The 13,059-nt window shown below is 36.5% G+C and overlaps 1 protein-coding gene across 1 annotated transcript in view; it reads left to right on the top strand.

The window, feature by feature from the left end:
* The window catches only part of DNAH12 (dynein axonemal heavy chain 12), a 190,131-nt gene that overhangs the window by 122,433 nt on the left and 54,639 nt on the right, over positions 1–13,059 (top strand). Inside the window, exons 46-52 of the mRNA XM_033131749.1 lie at positions 3,344–3,477; positions 5,193–5,355; positions 6,060–6,140; positions 6,489–6,665; positions 8,603–8,734; positions 10,775–10,864; positions 11,504–11,644. Of these exons, the coding sequence (XP_032987640.1) occupies positions 3,344–3,477; positions 5,193–5,355; positions 6,060–6,140; positions 6,489–6,665; positions 8,603–8,734; positions 10,775–10,864; positions 11,504–11,644 (918 nt within the window). The remainder of the gene's footprint in view (positions 1–3,343; positions 3,478–5,192; positions 5,356–6,059; positions 6,141–6,488; positions 6,666–8,602; positions 8,735–10,774; positions 10,865–11,503; positions 11,645–13,059) is intronic.

Below are 13,059 nucleotides of genomic sequence, written 5' to 3'. Positions count from 1 at the left end.
TGGGAAACTCAGGAAGTGAGTATAAACCATTATGTGTCACACAATCAGGAAGGCATTAACTTGTGGGGTAGGTCTCTAGTCTCCAAAGTAGGGTTTACACTTACCAGGGGTGCCAAAACAATTCAGAGAATAAGGGAAGGAATTACTGGAATATTCATTTTTGTATGAAATATTTTATATGGACTAACATTGACACACTTATTCAGTTTGTATGGCCATGTGTCATAGATGGTATGCATAGTACCCTGAGGGATTCTTACAATGAACTGAAAATTGAAGACACAATGCAATTATAAGTGGACAGTAAGAGAATGGCATAAACTAGCACGAGCTAGCTTGAGTTCTGTGTCAGCCATATCATGAGGCAAAAACAATGGCTACTTAATAAGGTCTGACAAGGTGTTGGTAAAAACAAATTTCAGAAGGCTATTTGAAATATGGAGTTATATCAACTGTTTAAATAATAAACCTTATCCCCAGGTTATATCATACCTTGCAATATCAGCTTATTGTGGCATGGGGGATACTGTTGGTTACCTGTCAACAGTCGTTTTCTACCCACTCCATCCTTGCTGACAGAATTATTTTGTTTGGGAAATCACCCTTTATGTAGCTGTGTATACAGGGATTGATCTTGGTTGGTCTAAATCAATATTAGTGTTCTCATGCCTCTTACTATTAATTGGTTTATACAGGAACCCATTCATGACCCATTCCTTGCCAATGGGTCCTTAGTTAAAGTCTGCTTTGAGGAAATGTTTTTTGTTATTTGGTTAGTTTTACTATAAAAAGAGTTACATGGTAGGGAAAGGGCCTTTTCTGTCTCTCAACCTTGTTGCTTAAGGATGTAATGTCACCTGCAATAGCTTGTCACCATGATGGGACAAGCCCAAGCGTGAAATATTAGGTTGGTGCAAAAGTCACTGCAGTTTAAAAGGTTAGAAATAATGGCAAAGGGCCGTCTCGGTGACTCAGGCGGTTAGAGCTCCATGCTCCTAACTCCGAAGGCTGCCGGTTTGATTCCCACATGGGCCAGTGGGCTCTCAACCACAAGGTTGCCAGTTCAATTCCTCGAGTTCCGCAAGGGATCAATTCCTCTTAGTGCCCCCTGCAACTAAGATTGAACACGGCACCTTGAGCTGAGCTGCCGCTGAGCTCCCGGATGGCTCAGTTGATTGGAGCACGTCCTCTCAACCACATGGTTGCCGGTTTGACTCCCACAAGGGATGGTGGGCTGAGCCCCCTGCAACTAGCAAAGGCAACTGGACCTGGAGCTGAGCTGCGCCCTCCACAACTAAGACTGAAAGGACGACAATTTGACTTGGAAAAAAGTCTTGGAAGTACACACTGTTCCCCAATAAAGTCCTGTTCCCCTTCCCCAATAAAATCTTAAAAAATAAAATAGTAATTGCAAAAACTGCAATTACTTTTGCACCAACCTAATAAAATGCACTAAGAATGGGAGAGCAAAAAGATGGGAAAAACTAGATCCTCAATGAAATGGTTGAGCTTCTAAATTAAGGAACTCTGGAAATACCCTACTTCTGGACATATTATATGATGATACATCTCTTTGCTTGAAGACATAGTAAGACTGTCACTTTAGCCATAAACATTTTAACTCCTATAGATAGTATTAAACCTTCGTGATTAGCAAGATCATTAAAAAATGAAGCACCCGGAACACAAAGATAAACTTTTGTAATATTTTCAATAATGTATAAGTTATATTCTGGCCTTTGACAAAAATTCACTGATCTGAATAATAAATCTTTAGAAGCCTCTTTTAAGGTTTAGAAATGTATTCATACAAAAGTACCACATGAGTATAATCTATTAGTAAATATGCATACATTGGCAATATGTGCTTAAAAGTGTTTTATTAGTGGAGTGCTTGATCAAAAAAGTATGAATTTTACTAGGAGGAGGGTCAGACATTCAAACAATTGATCTTAAAATGCATATTGTCTGCTACAAAGGAAAAAACTTACAAGCATCTTGTTGATCTAAGTGAAAGGAAATTTGGAAACCATAATAAGAAAGTGAAGATTAATTACTTATTTAACAAATTATTTCAATGAATAAATATTTCAAATATTTATTGGCAAGTTCTGTTTTAGGTATTGAAGATAACAGTGGTGAGAAAAAGTCCTTGCTTTCATGGATTTTACATTTTAGTGGGAAGGGGATACAGAAAATGAACAAATAAAATATATCAGGAGTTGGTAAGTAGTAAGAAAAAAGACTCAGGATAAAGGAAAATGTAATGAGGGAAGGAATGCGGTTTTAGAAAGACCTGGGAAGACCTTGCTGATAAGTTGGCATTTGAGCAGAGATGTGAAGGAGTGAACCACAGGGAGTTCTAGGTAAGGAGGGTTCAGTTAGAGGGAATAGCAAGTCCAAAGGCCCAGAGGCAGGAACATACTTGGCATATTACAGGAGAAGCAAACGAACCATTTCACTGAGACAGGAAAGACTGGAGAAAAAGCGAATTCGTGGGGAAGAAAATCAAGAGTTCAGCTTTTAGTGTAATAACAGTTAGTAATTGTGATGGACTACTGGTAACAAAAACCCAAACTAAAGACATAGGGTTTTTCTCTCTCATATAGAAAAAAAGTCTGAAGCTAAGCAGAATAGGGCTTTGGTGGCTTACCAAAGTCATCAGAATCCCAAATTCTTTCTGCTTTACTTATCCTTAGCATGTGGTTTCCATCCTCAAAGTCATCTTATGGTCTAAGGTGGCTGCTGGAGCTCCAGCGTTCACCTGTGTGTTCTAGGCAAGAAGTAGAATAATGGAAAGTAGGGCAAAAAGGACATATGCCAGTTGGATGTAACCCTTTAAAGAGACTTCCCTGAAATCCCTGCCTAACAACTACGTCTCTATCCACTCTGAATTGCAAGGGAGTCTAGGAAATGTAGTCTTTTAGCTCAGCATATTATTATCTAGAATAAAATTGGAGTCCTAAGAAAAAGGGACTGATAGATATTGGATGGGCAACTGGCAGCCTCTGCCACTGTCGTGCTAAATTTGGGATTCCTGGACATCCCAGGAATCCAGGAATGTGGAAGAATTAGGAAAGCAGTGTAGTCTACCTTTCATATGTAAAATATTATTGACCTTTCCTTTATATTGTGTTTTCTTTAATTATAGTATATAAACATATTTATTAGCTCTTTCATAGATTTACTTGTGACCTTAGTCCCCCTAATTCTATTTTCCCCATTAAGGTTTAATTTTTTCAACCCCAAATTCTTCTTACATAGGAAGACAGTTAACTTCTATAATTGGAGTAGAACTACTCATCTTAAATTTCCTAAGTTATTTTTTATTTTTTATTTTTAGCCATGGCCTGAAGATGCCCTTGAACTTGTAGCGGTGAAATTCTTAGAAACACTGGAGCTTACTGAGGTTGAACGACGAGAGGTAGTTCCAATCTGCAAACACTTTCACACTTCTACTATGGATCTTTCGGAAAGGTTAATATTAATAAATTTTTAAGTTACAATAATACCTTATATTTTTTTTAATTAAAATTTATGGGGGTAACAATGGTTAGTAAAATTACATAGGTTTTAAGTGTACGGTTCTGTAATATATCATGTATATTTCACATTGTATGTTCACCACCCAGAGTCAGTTCTCCTTATTTGTCCTCGTTTACCCTCATCTACCAACTTCTCTCTCCTTACCCTCTGGTAACCAGTAAACTATTGTCTGTGCCTATGAGTTTTTCTTTATTTGTTTGTCTTGTTCCTTTGTTGCTTTCAGTTTTATATCCCATATATCAGTGAATTCATATGGTTCTCGACGTTTTCTGTGTGACTTATTTCGCTTAGCATAATAATCTCAAGATCCATCCATGTTATCGCAAATGGCACTATTTCACTTTTCTCATAATGCCTTATATTTTAAAACATCTTTCTGTGGAAGCCCCAAACTTTAATAGGATTTCTATGTTTTTTTAGACCTCTCTCTCATTATTTAATTAGTTAAGACCCTAAGCTTGCACATAATAGAAATTACTTGATCTAGCTTTAACAAAAAGGGGGGATTTATTATAAAGATATTTAAGTGTGTCACAATGATTAAAGGGCAGAATACAGTTGGATCTCAGAAGTGACCAGAAGCAAAAGTTAGAAAGCCGTTCTAAAACCAGAAATGCCTTTTCTCTTTTTCTCATTCCTGTTTCTGTCTGGGCATCTGCTTTCTTTTTTCTCTTTGTGGACTGAATTTTCTACTTCCCAGTGCATATGGAGGAAACTAGCTGCCTGTCAATTTTCAAGTTTACTTCTTACAATTACAGCTATAGGCAGAGACAGATTGACTGTTTCCAGCTCCCAATTCCAAATTTGTTCCAAATTGTGATTAGCCTCATTTGTGTCCATTGTTCAACCCTGGTCTGATCAGCTATGGTTAGGTGGCAAGTTTCATAGAACAAACATTGCTACTGGAACACTGGATGGAAGTTCTCAGATAAGGGGAGCTTGTTGTTGGGCTGTGGATACTTTAAAAGTATCTCTTTTACCCCTGTTAATCTCTGAGATCCTCCTTTCAAAGGTACATAAACCCAAATGCTCATATCACTCCATAATATAGTATATTGCCTATCCATAGCTACAGTCACATAGCCAGTTGGCATGGTTGGCTTGGAGAGTTACACCAAGCAGTGGGCTCTTGTCTGCATACTCACTATGAAACATCATTGCTTCTTCCTTTGTTTCCATGTGTATGTGTAGTAGTGTCGTACTTCTGGCCATACCCCATTGAGCTGACATGTGACACACTTGTATAAGGAATAATGAGTCATCCTTGCTGTCCTATTTGCAGTTCTCTTTCCTGCTGTACTTGCCTAGCTTACACAATATAATTGTGTCCCTCACATGATTGGATCCTTCTGACTTATGAAACAAGGAAAACAAATATCTTTCTTGCTGTAGTTCATCTTTGATACACATCTTTGGTGATGTGTGCTTCTTAAATATATCATTGCTATTTGGTATTTTGCAGACGTGAAATTAGGATGTGGGTATGTGTAGAATTCTAGAATTTTATGAAGTTCAAGTACTCAGCAGCCTCTAAATAAAATTAACCTTTATTCTTAAATATTTGTTGTTAAGATTGTGTTGATTTTACCTCTTACTTTGTGAAGCCCATTACTTATAGTAAGATATGTTATCTGCCTCTATTTTAGGTTCTTGCAGGAGTTGGGAAGACATAACTATGTTACTGCTACCTCTTATCTTGAACTTATTGCCTCATTTCGACAGCTTTTGACAAAGAGGCGGCAAGCTGTCATGGAAGCAAAACAACGATATGTGAATGGGCTTGACAAATTAGCTTTTGCTGAGTCTCAGGTAAATTTGATGAGCTGCTCAAAATGGTAATATATAATAGGAAATATGAGAAATAATAATAACGAGAGCTACAATTTATTGACAATATATTATGTGCCAGGCACTGTGTTATGTTGCACGTGCATTCCTTCAATTATTCCCCATAACAACTCCATGAGATAGACACTTTCATGATCTTCATTTTACAGATGAGTAAAGTGAGTTTTAGAGAAGTTCACTAAGTTGCCCCGATCAGACAGACTCAAATACATCCTGTTTTATTCTTAAGTTTTTGGCATTTGGACAGAATAAAGAAAGTCTGGGTTGATTTTTATTGTAATAGCTGGTTAAATATAAGATTGGGGTTTTAAAAACAGAGTCAAGTGCTAGTAATGCTTATTAGCATTAGTTCAATATAAGCATATGTACTGTATACTATGCACATAGTATAATAGGGATACCCGAACTGGTACCTTATTTTCTATCGGCATTTCTACCATGGCAACTACATTCTCCCACTGCCCTGTCATATACTCCAGAAAGATGAAGTATTTTGTGAAGAAAACTGACACTATCATGATTTCATTTTTCATGTAAAGAACTGGAAGAAAAAGTTAAGATTTTCTGGCCTCAGTACCTTATGATGTATTTAAGTTTCAATTTTCTGTGCTTGGCTTCTGTAGCTATTGAAGCTATGAAAACTTAATGACAATCTGTCTATTTAGGTTGGTGAAATGAAAATGGAGCTTGTTCAATTACAGCCCAAATTGGAGGAAGCTAAAATTGAAAATGCACATATGATGCAGGTAGAGTATTGTGAACATTTTTTTTAGATTGATGTCAGAAGACAATTGAAATGTGTAAAATTAGCCTTGAAAATAAGCCTCAATTTTTGCCACTGGATGTTAGGGATTTCATTGTATTCTACTGATTGGCTATCTCTTCGGGTGCCATGTGATTTCTGTTTTTTGAAGGGAGGTGGGAAGCCCATTACCAAATTAGGTCACATGTATTTGCTTTTCTCCAAATTTTAATTTGGGTCCTTCTATACTTCAAAATGGTGTGTTGGATTCTCTAATTTTCAAACATTCTTTTTGCTCTAGAATGGAGAAAGCAATGGGACATTTGAGAAAATGTCTTTATTTTTACTTTAGATTATTGAGATAGAGTCTGCAGAAGTGGAAGCAAAAAGAAAGTTTGTGAAATTAGATGAAGAGATAGCCAGTGGAAAGGCTGAAGAAGCCCAACTTCTGAAAAATGAGTGTGAAAGTGACCTCGCTGAAGCAATTCCAGCCTTGGAAGCAGCTCTGTCTGCACTGGATACACTAAAGGTAAGTGTTTGAGTTAGCTGTCTTGTGTTTCATCAACAAAGTAAAATCGTGTACAGGTACTTTGTTAATTAGGTATAGTTCTATTTCAGTCTGTGGTATATTGTTTTTGTCCAGTCAAATGAAACTTGACTCTTAACAGATACTTTTTGATATATTGTCTTTTACTTTTGCTTTTCATATATTATTCACAATTTTCATTCAGGATATTCCATTGAAAATGGAACAGTCTCCAAGAGGCCAAAGTGGTTCTGTACATTGGTTAAATAGAGTGTGAAGCTACTCTTTTGCAGCCTCCTGAACATGCATGTACAGAAAAAATTAAAGATCATTTCCAACAGAGAGATGTGAGACATTTGCCTGCATTGCACTGAGCTGTATGTGACTTTACAGGGTCTCTAGGCAAGACCAGAACAATTGCACCAAACATCAGAGCAGGAGAGAGAGCTTCTGTTGACTAGGGAGGCCCAGTGCTGGTTCAGGGTCTTCGGACTCCATTCTTTGCCTTCTTTCTTCATTAGTGCCCTAACGTTCATGTAAGAGACCTGACAAGATGGTGAGTTCAGCCTACGGGTAGTTCAGCATCTCAAGATCAAACTCTATCTGATTTTCAGTTACATCAGCCTTGTAGTTATAAGACACAAGATTATTTTAGGTCATTTATAGAAACTTCCTAACGCTGTCACTGTGGTGTGAGCCAGGAGTTGAGAACGCTGAGCTAGTTATTTTCTTCCTGTTTGCTCTTTGGCGCATTTAAAAGCCACACGCTAGCTACCCAATGGTTTTTCTTCATTCTCTCCATAGACGTTTATCACAGCAGCCAATCATTCTGACAAAGCCTTGTTTTTCCAGGCACTCCATTCCAGATGATCATGAGCATTAATCTAAATAGCTGTTTGATCACTGTGTACCATGGACTTTCAGCACTCCATCCTCTGAAATCCATAGGATTCTTGGTGCCTTCAAACCCTGCCAGTTATTGAACAATTGAGAATCTGTTGTTTGTACCTTTCTTGGTTTCAAACACTGTATTTGACATGAGTTAGGGTTCAGTTGCAGAGAAGACAATTGACTCTATTTAGTAGAAGCAGACAGGATTCTATAGGGAATTTTATAAATGACTTACAGAATTGTTGGAAGAGCTGAAGAAACAGATCCTAGGCTGAGCTGTCAGGAATGACTCACAAAGCCAAATTGCAGGAATAGTCTACCAGAGGAAAGCTACCTCTGAGTCAGAAGCTTGCAGACTTCTGACAGAGCCACATCGCCTCTACCATAATCCACATCGGCAAAATAGATGCTTGACGTTCTGCCCTTCTTCCCACTTATTCAGTCTGAATTCTGTTATAACATCACTCAAGTGATCTGATGGTAGAACCTATTGACCTTCCACAACTCTAGCTGTATGGGAAACGAAAATAGGTATTATAGGTGTTAGCTTTCCAGCAATTGCAAGGGATGTCAGAAGGATATTGAGTGAATAATAAGTAAATCTATTATTGTCTGACAATATATACCTTTTTAAAAAATAAGTTTGGAATTGGAACGTACATTTTCTTTCATTTTGGGGGTAAAACTAATATTACATATAAGAAAATATAGAATTAAGTCTGTCTACATTAGAGTTCTTAACCTAGGTTCTACATATGGGTTTGGTATGTGATTACATGCAAATTTTGTGTTTTTGTGCAAAAATATATTTTCTGGAGGGTTCATAGCTGTCATCATATTCTTATAAGGATCTGTGAACTCCCCAATGTTTGAGAACAATTGGCCTTAATCTGTACTAAGTTCTCTTTTGTTAATTCTTTCATAACCATGCAAAGCAAAAAACAATTACAATTTCAAATGAAAATCAATGCTTGTCTCCAACATTACTTTAAAAACTTATTATTTAGAAATAAACTATTCTGAAGATACCCTGTTGTCTTTTGATTTAGCCGGCTGACATTACAATTGTGAAATCAATGAAGAATCCTCCATCTGGTGTTAAACTAGTTATGGCTGCTGTTTGTGTCATGAAAGATATAAAACCAGAAAAAATTTCAGATCCTTCAGGAACTGGAGGCAAGGTAATAACTAGATACAATTTTAAATCATATTCATGAATGTACAGAACACTTTAAAGCAGGGGTGTCCAAACTTTTTTCAACGTTTTTCACCAAGGGCCATATGCGGTAAAATACACAAACAGCCGGGCCACTCACTCGAGGTGAAGTACGTATTGCCTCACCTGGTTTATTTAAGTAAACTAAATCTATTTTTGGAATTTGCTGCGGGCCAATAAAAAAATGGATTGCGGGCCGCAGCAGGCCGCAGTTTGGATACCCCTGCTTTAAAGCAACTATTATCAAATTAAATATCAACAGTACCCAGTCTAGGAAGGAAACATTGTTTTCCATATTGAATGGATTCAGGATAAACTATGTAAAACAGTATCTATATTTATTGTGGGGTAAAGCTAAGGCGGTATAGCATCAGAAAAATGTGTCTCCAATTGATTCCCTATCCTTTTCTGTCTATGCAGGATTTCACATTATCGTAGGGGTGAATGAACACTGAGATGCCTATGCTTTTACAGCTCAGAGTCTCAAGAGTGTGATACATAATCACATAGGTGTTGCTTCTGAGCATTCAGAAATTCTGCTTTGTTACAGTATAGTGCAGTTGTTAAAATCATCGGCTCTGGAGCCAGAATGTCTGTGTTTAGAAATCCCAACCCTGTTAGCAGCGTGACGTTGGGCAAGATGCTTAACACCTATGAAACTCTGTAAAAAAAAGGGATATCCCTTTGTGAGGGATAAATCCTCACAAAGTTACAGTGAGGATTAGATTATTTAATACATATAAAGCTCTATGTATAAAGCCTCATAAACAGTAAGCTCACAATAAATATTAGCTGTTATATATAATTATTATTTAAGGCTAAAAAGGAAGACATCGTGTCCTCCTAAACTAAAGTTATAGACTTATTTTCTTTTCAGGCTTTTACAAGACCTGAATCTCTGAATTGGAAAATTGGGATTTTTTTTTTTTTTGGTCATTCTATTCTTCATTGAGATAATAAAGAAAATGAATAGGCTCTTTCCTTACCAAGTTATTCTCATTTACACACACACCACTGCTATCAGGCTTCTGGAAGTAGGAAAAAGAATGTTCAGCTAATTATTCAACGTCTGTCACCAGCACAAGTATGTACCATGTGCTTTATCTTTTAAGTGGCAGAGCAATGTATAATCTTTGTGTATCTGCTTTCTCTCCCTTTTTTTACTTGGGGAGCCTAGGTAGGTGAGGAAGTTGTTTATAAGAAAAATGTTTGCTGCTTGTCTTAGTCCATTTGGGCTGCTATAACAAATTACATACACTGGGTGGCTTATAAGAAACAAATTTATTTCTCATAGTTCTGGAACCTGGGAAGTCCAAGATCAAGGTTCCAGTAAATTCGGTGTCTGGTAAGAGTTCGCTTCTTGGTTTATAGACGACTGTCTTTTTTCTGTGTCCTTACAAGGTGGAAGAGAGAGGGCGCTCTCTGAGGTCACTTTTGTAAGGGCACTAATCCCGTTCATGACCTAATCACCACCCAAAGGCCCCACCTCCAAATACTATTACATTGGGGATTAGTTTTCAACATATGAATTTGAAGGACGGGAAGGGAAAACACAAAGTTTCAGTCTGTAGCATGACCTTTTTGGTTTGAAAGAGTTAAGAATAAAGAAAAATAAAAGTTAAAATAATAAAAATATATTTTCTTATATGAAATTGTGATGGTGTTTATGCTAGTTGTTTTTCTTGTTTTCTAAAGAGAAATAATCATATAATTTGCCTTTCAATGTATAATTTTTTATAATGAATTTAATATATATATATACATTTATATTTGTATATATAAATGTATATGTAAATTTAATAAGTTCATGTTCATATTTTAAATATTTGATATGTATAACATGTTCTCAGGGAGAGGAGTCTCTTTATTTCCAAGAAGATGTAAGTTAATAGTTTGAAAGTATATAGTTTCTCTGGAAAATATATCTTAAACTTCAAGGAGAAAAATTTTATGGCAAGCATCTTTAATTATATATTTAATAAGGTTCCATACATTTTATTTATAGGTATTCGATTACTGGGGACCTAGCAAAAAACTTCTGGGAGATATGAATTTCTTAAGAGATTTGAGAGAATATGACAAAGACAACATTCCAGTGAGTTTCATTGGATTTTTTTCTATAAATGTAACCTTGCCAAGATGTATAAGATCTTTAACATTATGTAATATTATACAAAACATAAGAAGATATTCTGTTTTGGATTAAAATAATAAAGGAATGCTCTATTTATTGATGACTATATTATATATTCTTATAATGCGTAGACCCACTCCTCTTTCAGACCATTGAAAGTCATTTAATAAATTACTGTTTTAGTGTATTATTGACATGACAGAGTTCTCTGTCTTCTTATAATAGTTTATTAATAAATCATATACAAATTTATATGCGATAAAAAGTGTAACACATTCTTTTCCATTCAGTTTTATTTATTTATTAATGTTTATTGTACTTTTCCCTTGTTTCTGTATGTTTTCTCAATCTGCAGTCTTTTTTCAGAAGAAACATTTTGCTTCAATATCTGTAATTTAAAGTTTGCATATTTTGCTTACAAATAACTTGTGTTTCTGCTACAATTATACTTATTTTAAAATTATCTCAAAGTACTGACTTTGGTTTTTAAAGACAACAGAATTTTTTATGTAATTTTTTTTTACTATGTATGATTATTTTTTCATCTTACGATTGTGTGATATATGTTGAAATTTTAAGATTTAAATCTTTGTTGTATAGGTGACTGTTATGCAGAAGATTCGTGGTGAATACTTAACAAACCCTGAATTTGACCCTCCTAAGGTTGCTAAAGCTTCTTCTGCAGCTGAGGGTCTGTGTAAGTGGATCATGGCTATGGAAGTGTATGACAGAGTTGCAAAGGTACTTTGAGGAGCAGCAAATCCATTTTCTATGACATAGTACCAGAAATTAAAATCTACGCATATATTTACTAGTTAAGACTTTTCAAAAGTACAACCAGAAAGAATTTGTCCAGCTGCAGCATAAACACCAAACATTGATTACCTAGTGGATGAAGAGAATACTTGCACGGGACATGACCTGCTTGGGGCTAGTGGTAGTACTATGTGAGCAGGGATGAGCACTGGAACTGGCCAGACTCACCTATACTTATAGGGGCCCTGGGCAAAAGAGAATTAGAATTTGATGAGGGGAGGGCAGGAGCAAAGAAAAATCCAAAATATCAAAGGCAGAGTGGCAGGTTTCAAAATTGATTCAAAGGATCAGAAGTAAGAAGATCCAGTAGGGTTAAGAGGTAGAGGATGGAAAGAGTCCCCTGAAGCAATGGCATGCATTGATAGGGAACCTTTTATGGAAACCCACTGGGGCCAAATTCCTAGGGGATCAGAGAATAGTTAAGAACATTCTGAAAAAGACCAGCGAACCACTGGCCTTACCTTCTGTAGCTTGTAGAATTCTATCTAGGGAAGCAGGAAATATAAATTAAAAGGCAGAGCAAAATACATGGTAGCATGTGTTTAGAACAACCTCAGAGTATAGAATGAATGATCAGGCTGTAACAATTGGGAAGATATTCCTAGTAAGGTTCATGTGCCTATAGAGAGGTAGGGACTTTGTGAGCCCTAGGGGAGTAAACATGTATACACCTGTTAGAGAAATAAAATTAATTTTCTCTGGGATGTCCTTCCATTGAACATCTTGTCCCTCTCCACAGTAGTCTCATAATAGGTCTACGAGCTCCAAATAGCCAATTTCCACACGTCTCACAAGGCATGTGGAATCTTCCGGATCCTTTCTATAAAGCAGATAAGCCAAGGCATTCAGGTCTTCCCTGACTTCGCATTCTACACCTCCACACTGACTGTGTTTTAATTCTGATGCAGCTCCCTATGTTGTCATGGAAGTGTTGAAAGGAGGTATCCAGCAATATCTCCTCCAAAGTCAAAAACAGAAAGTGGAGCTTCCTGCTTTCTATCTATTTAACATATTCCCCCCTTCAGGATTTCAGCCTGGCGTAGAGAAAGTGGGACATTCGATGTCTGATACCTTGCTTCCCTCTTCCCTCTTTGCCCTCAGCTTCATTCATGGCAGAAGACTTAGGTCTCCCCTCTTTCAAACTGACAAATACTCTCATAAGCCATCTACCAATGGCTTATAGTACATTCAATGATAATGTTGCAAATCCCATTCTTGATATACTAATGAGCGTGATTAAATGATAACTTTTGAACATCCTTTTTCCCTTAACAAAGTGTGTGTTACCAAGATTTGTTGAGGAAAATTCAATTTTGAATTTTGAAAACTCAACATCAGGC

This window comes from Rhinolophus ferrumequinum, chromosome 17 (genome assembly GCF_004115265.2).
Source record: "Rhinolophus ferrumequinum isolate MPI-CBG mRhiFer1 chromosome 17, mRhiFer1_v1.p, whole genome shotgun sequence".
NCBI classification, from domain to species: Eukaryota; Metazoa; Chordata; class Mammalia; order Chiroptera; family Rhinolophidae; genus Rhinolophus; species Rhinolophus ferrumequinum.
Note: the sequence above shows the minus strand (reverse complement) of the source record. Positions and strands in the feature narration are given on the sequence as shown.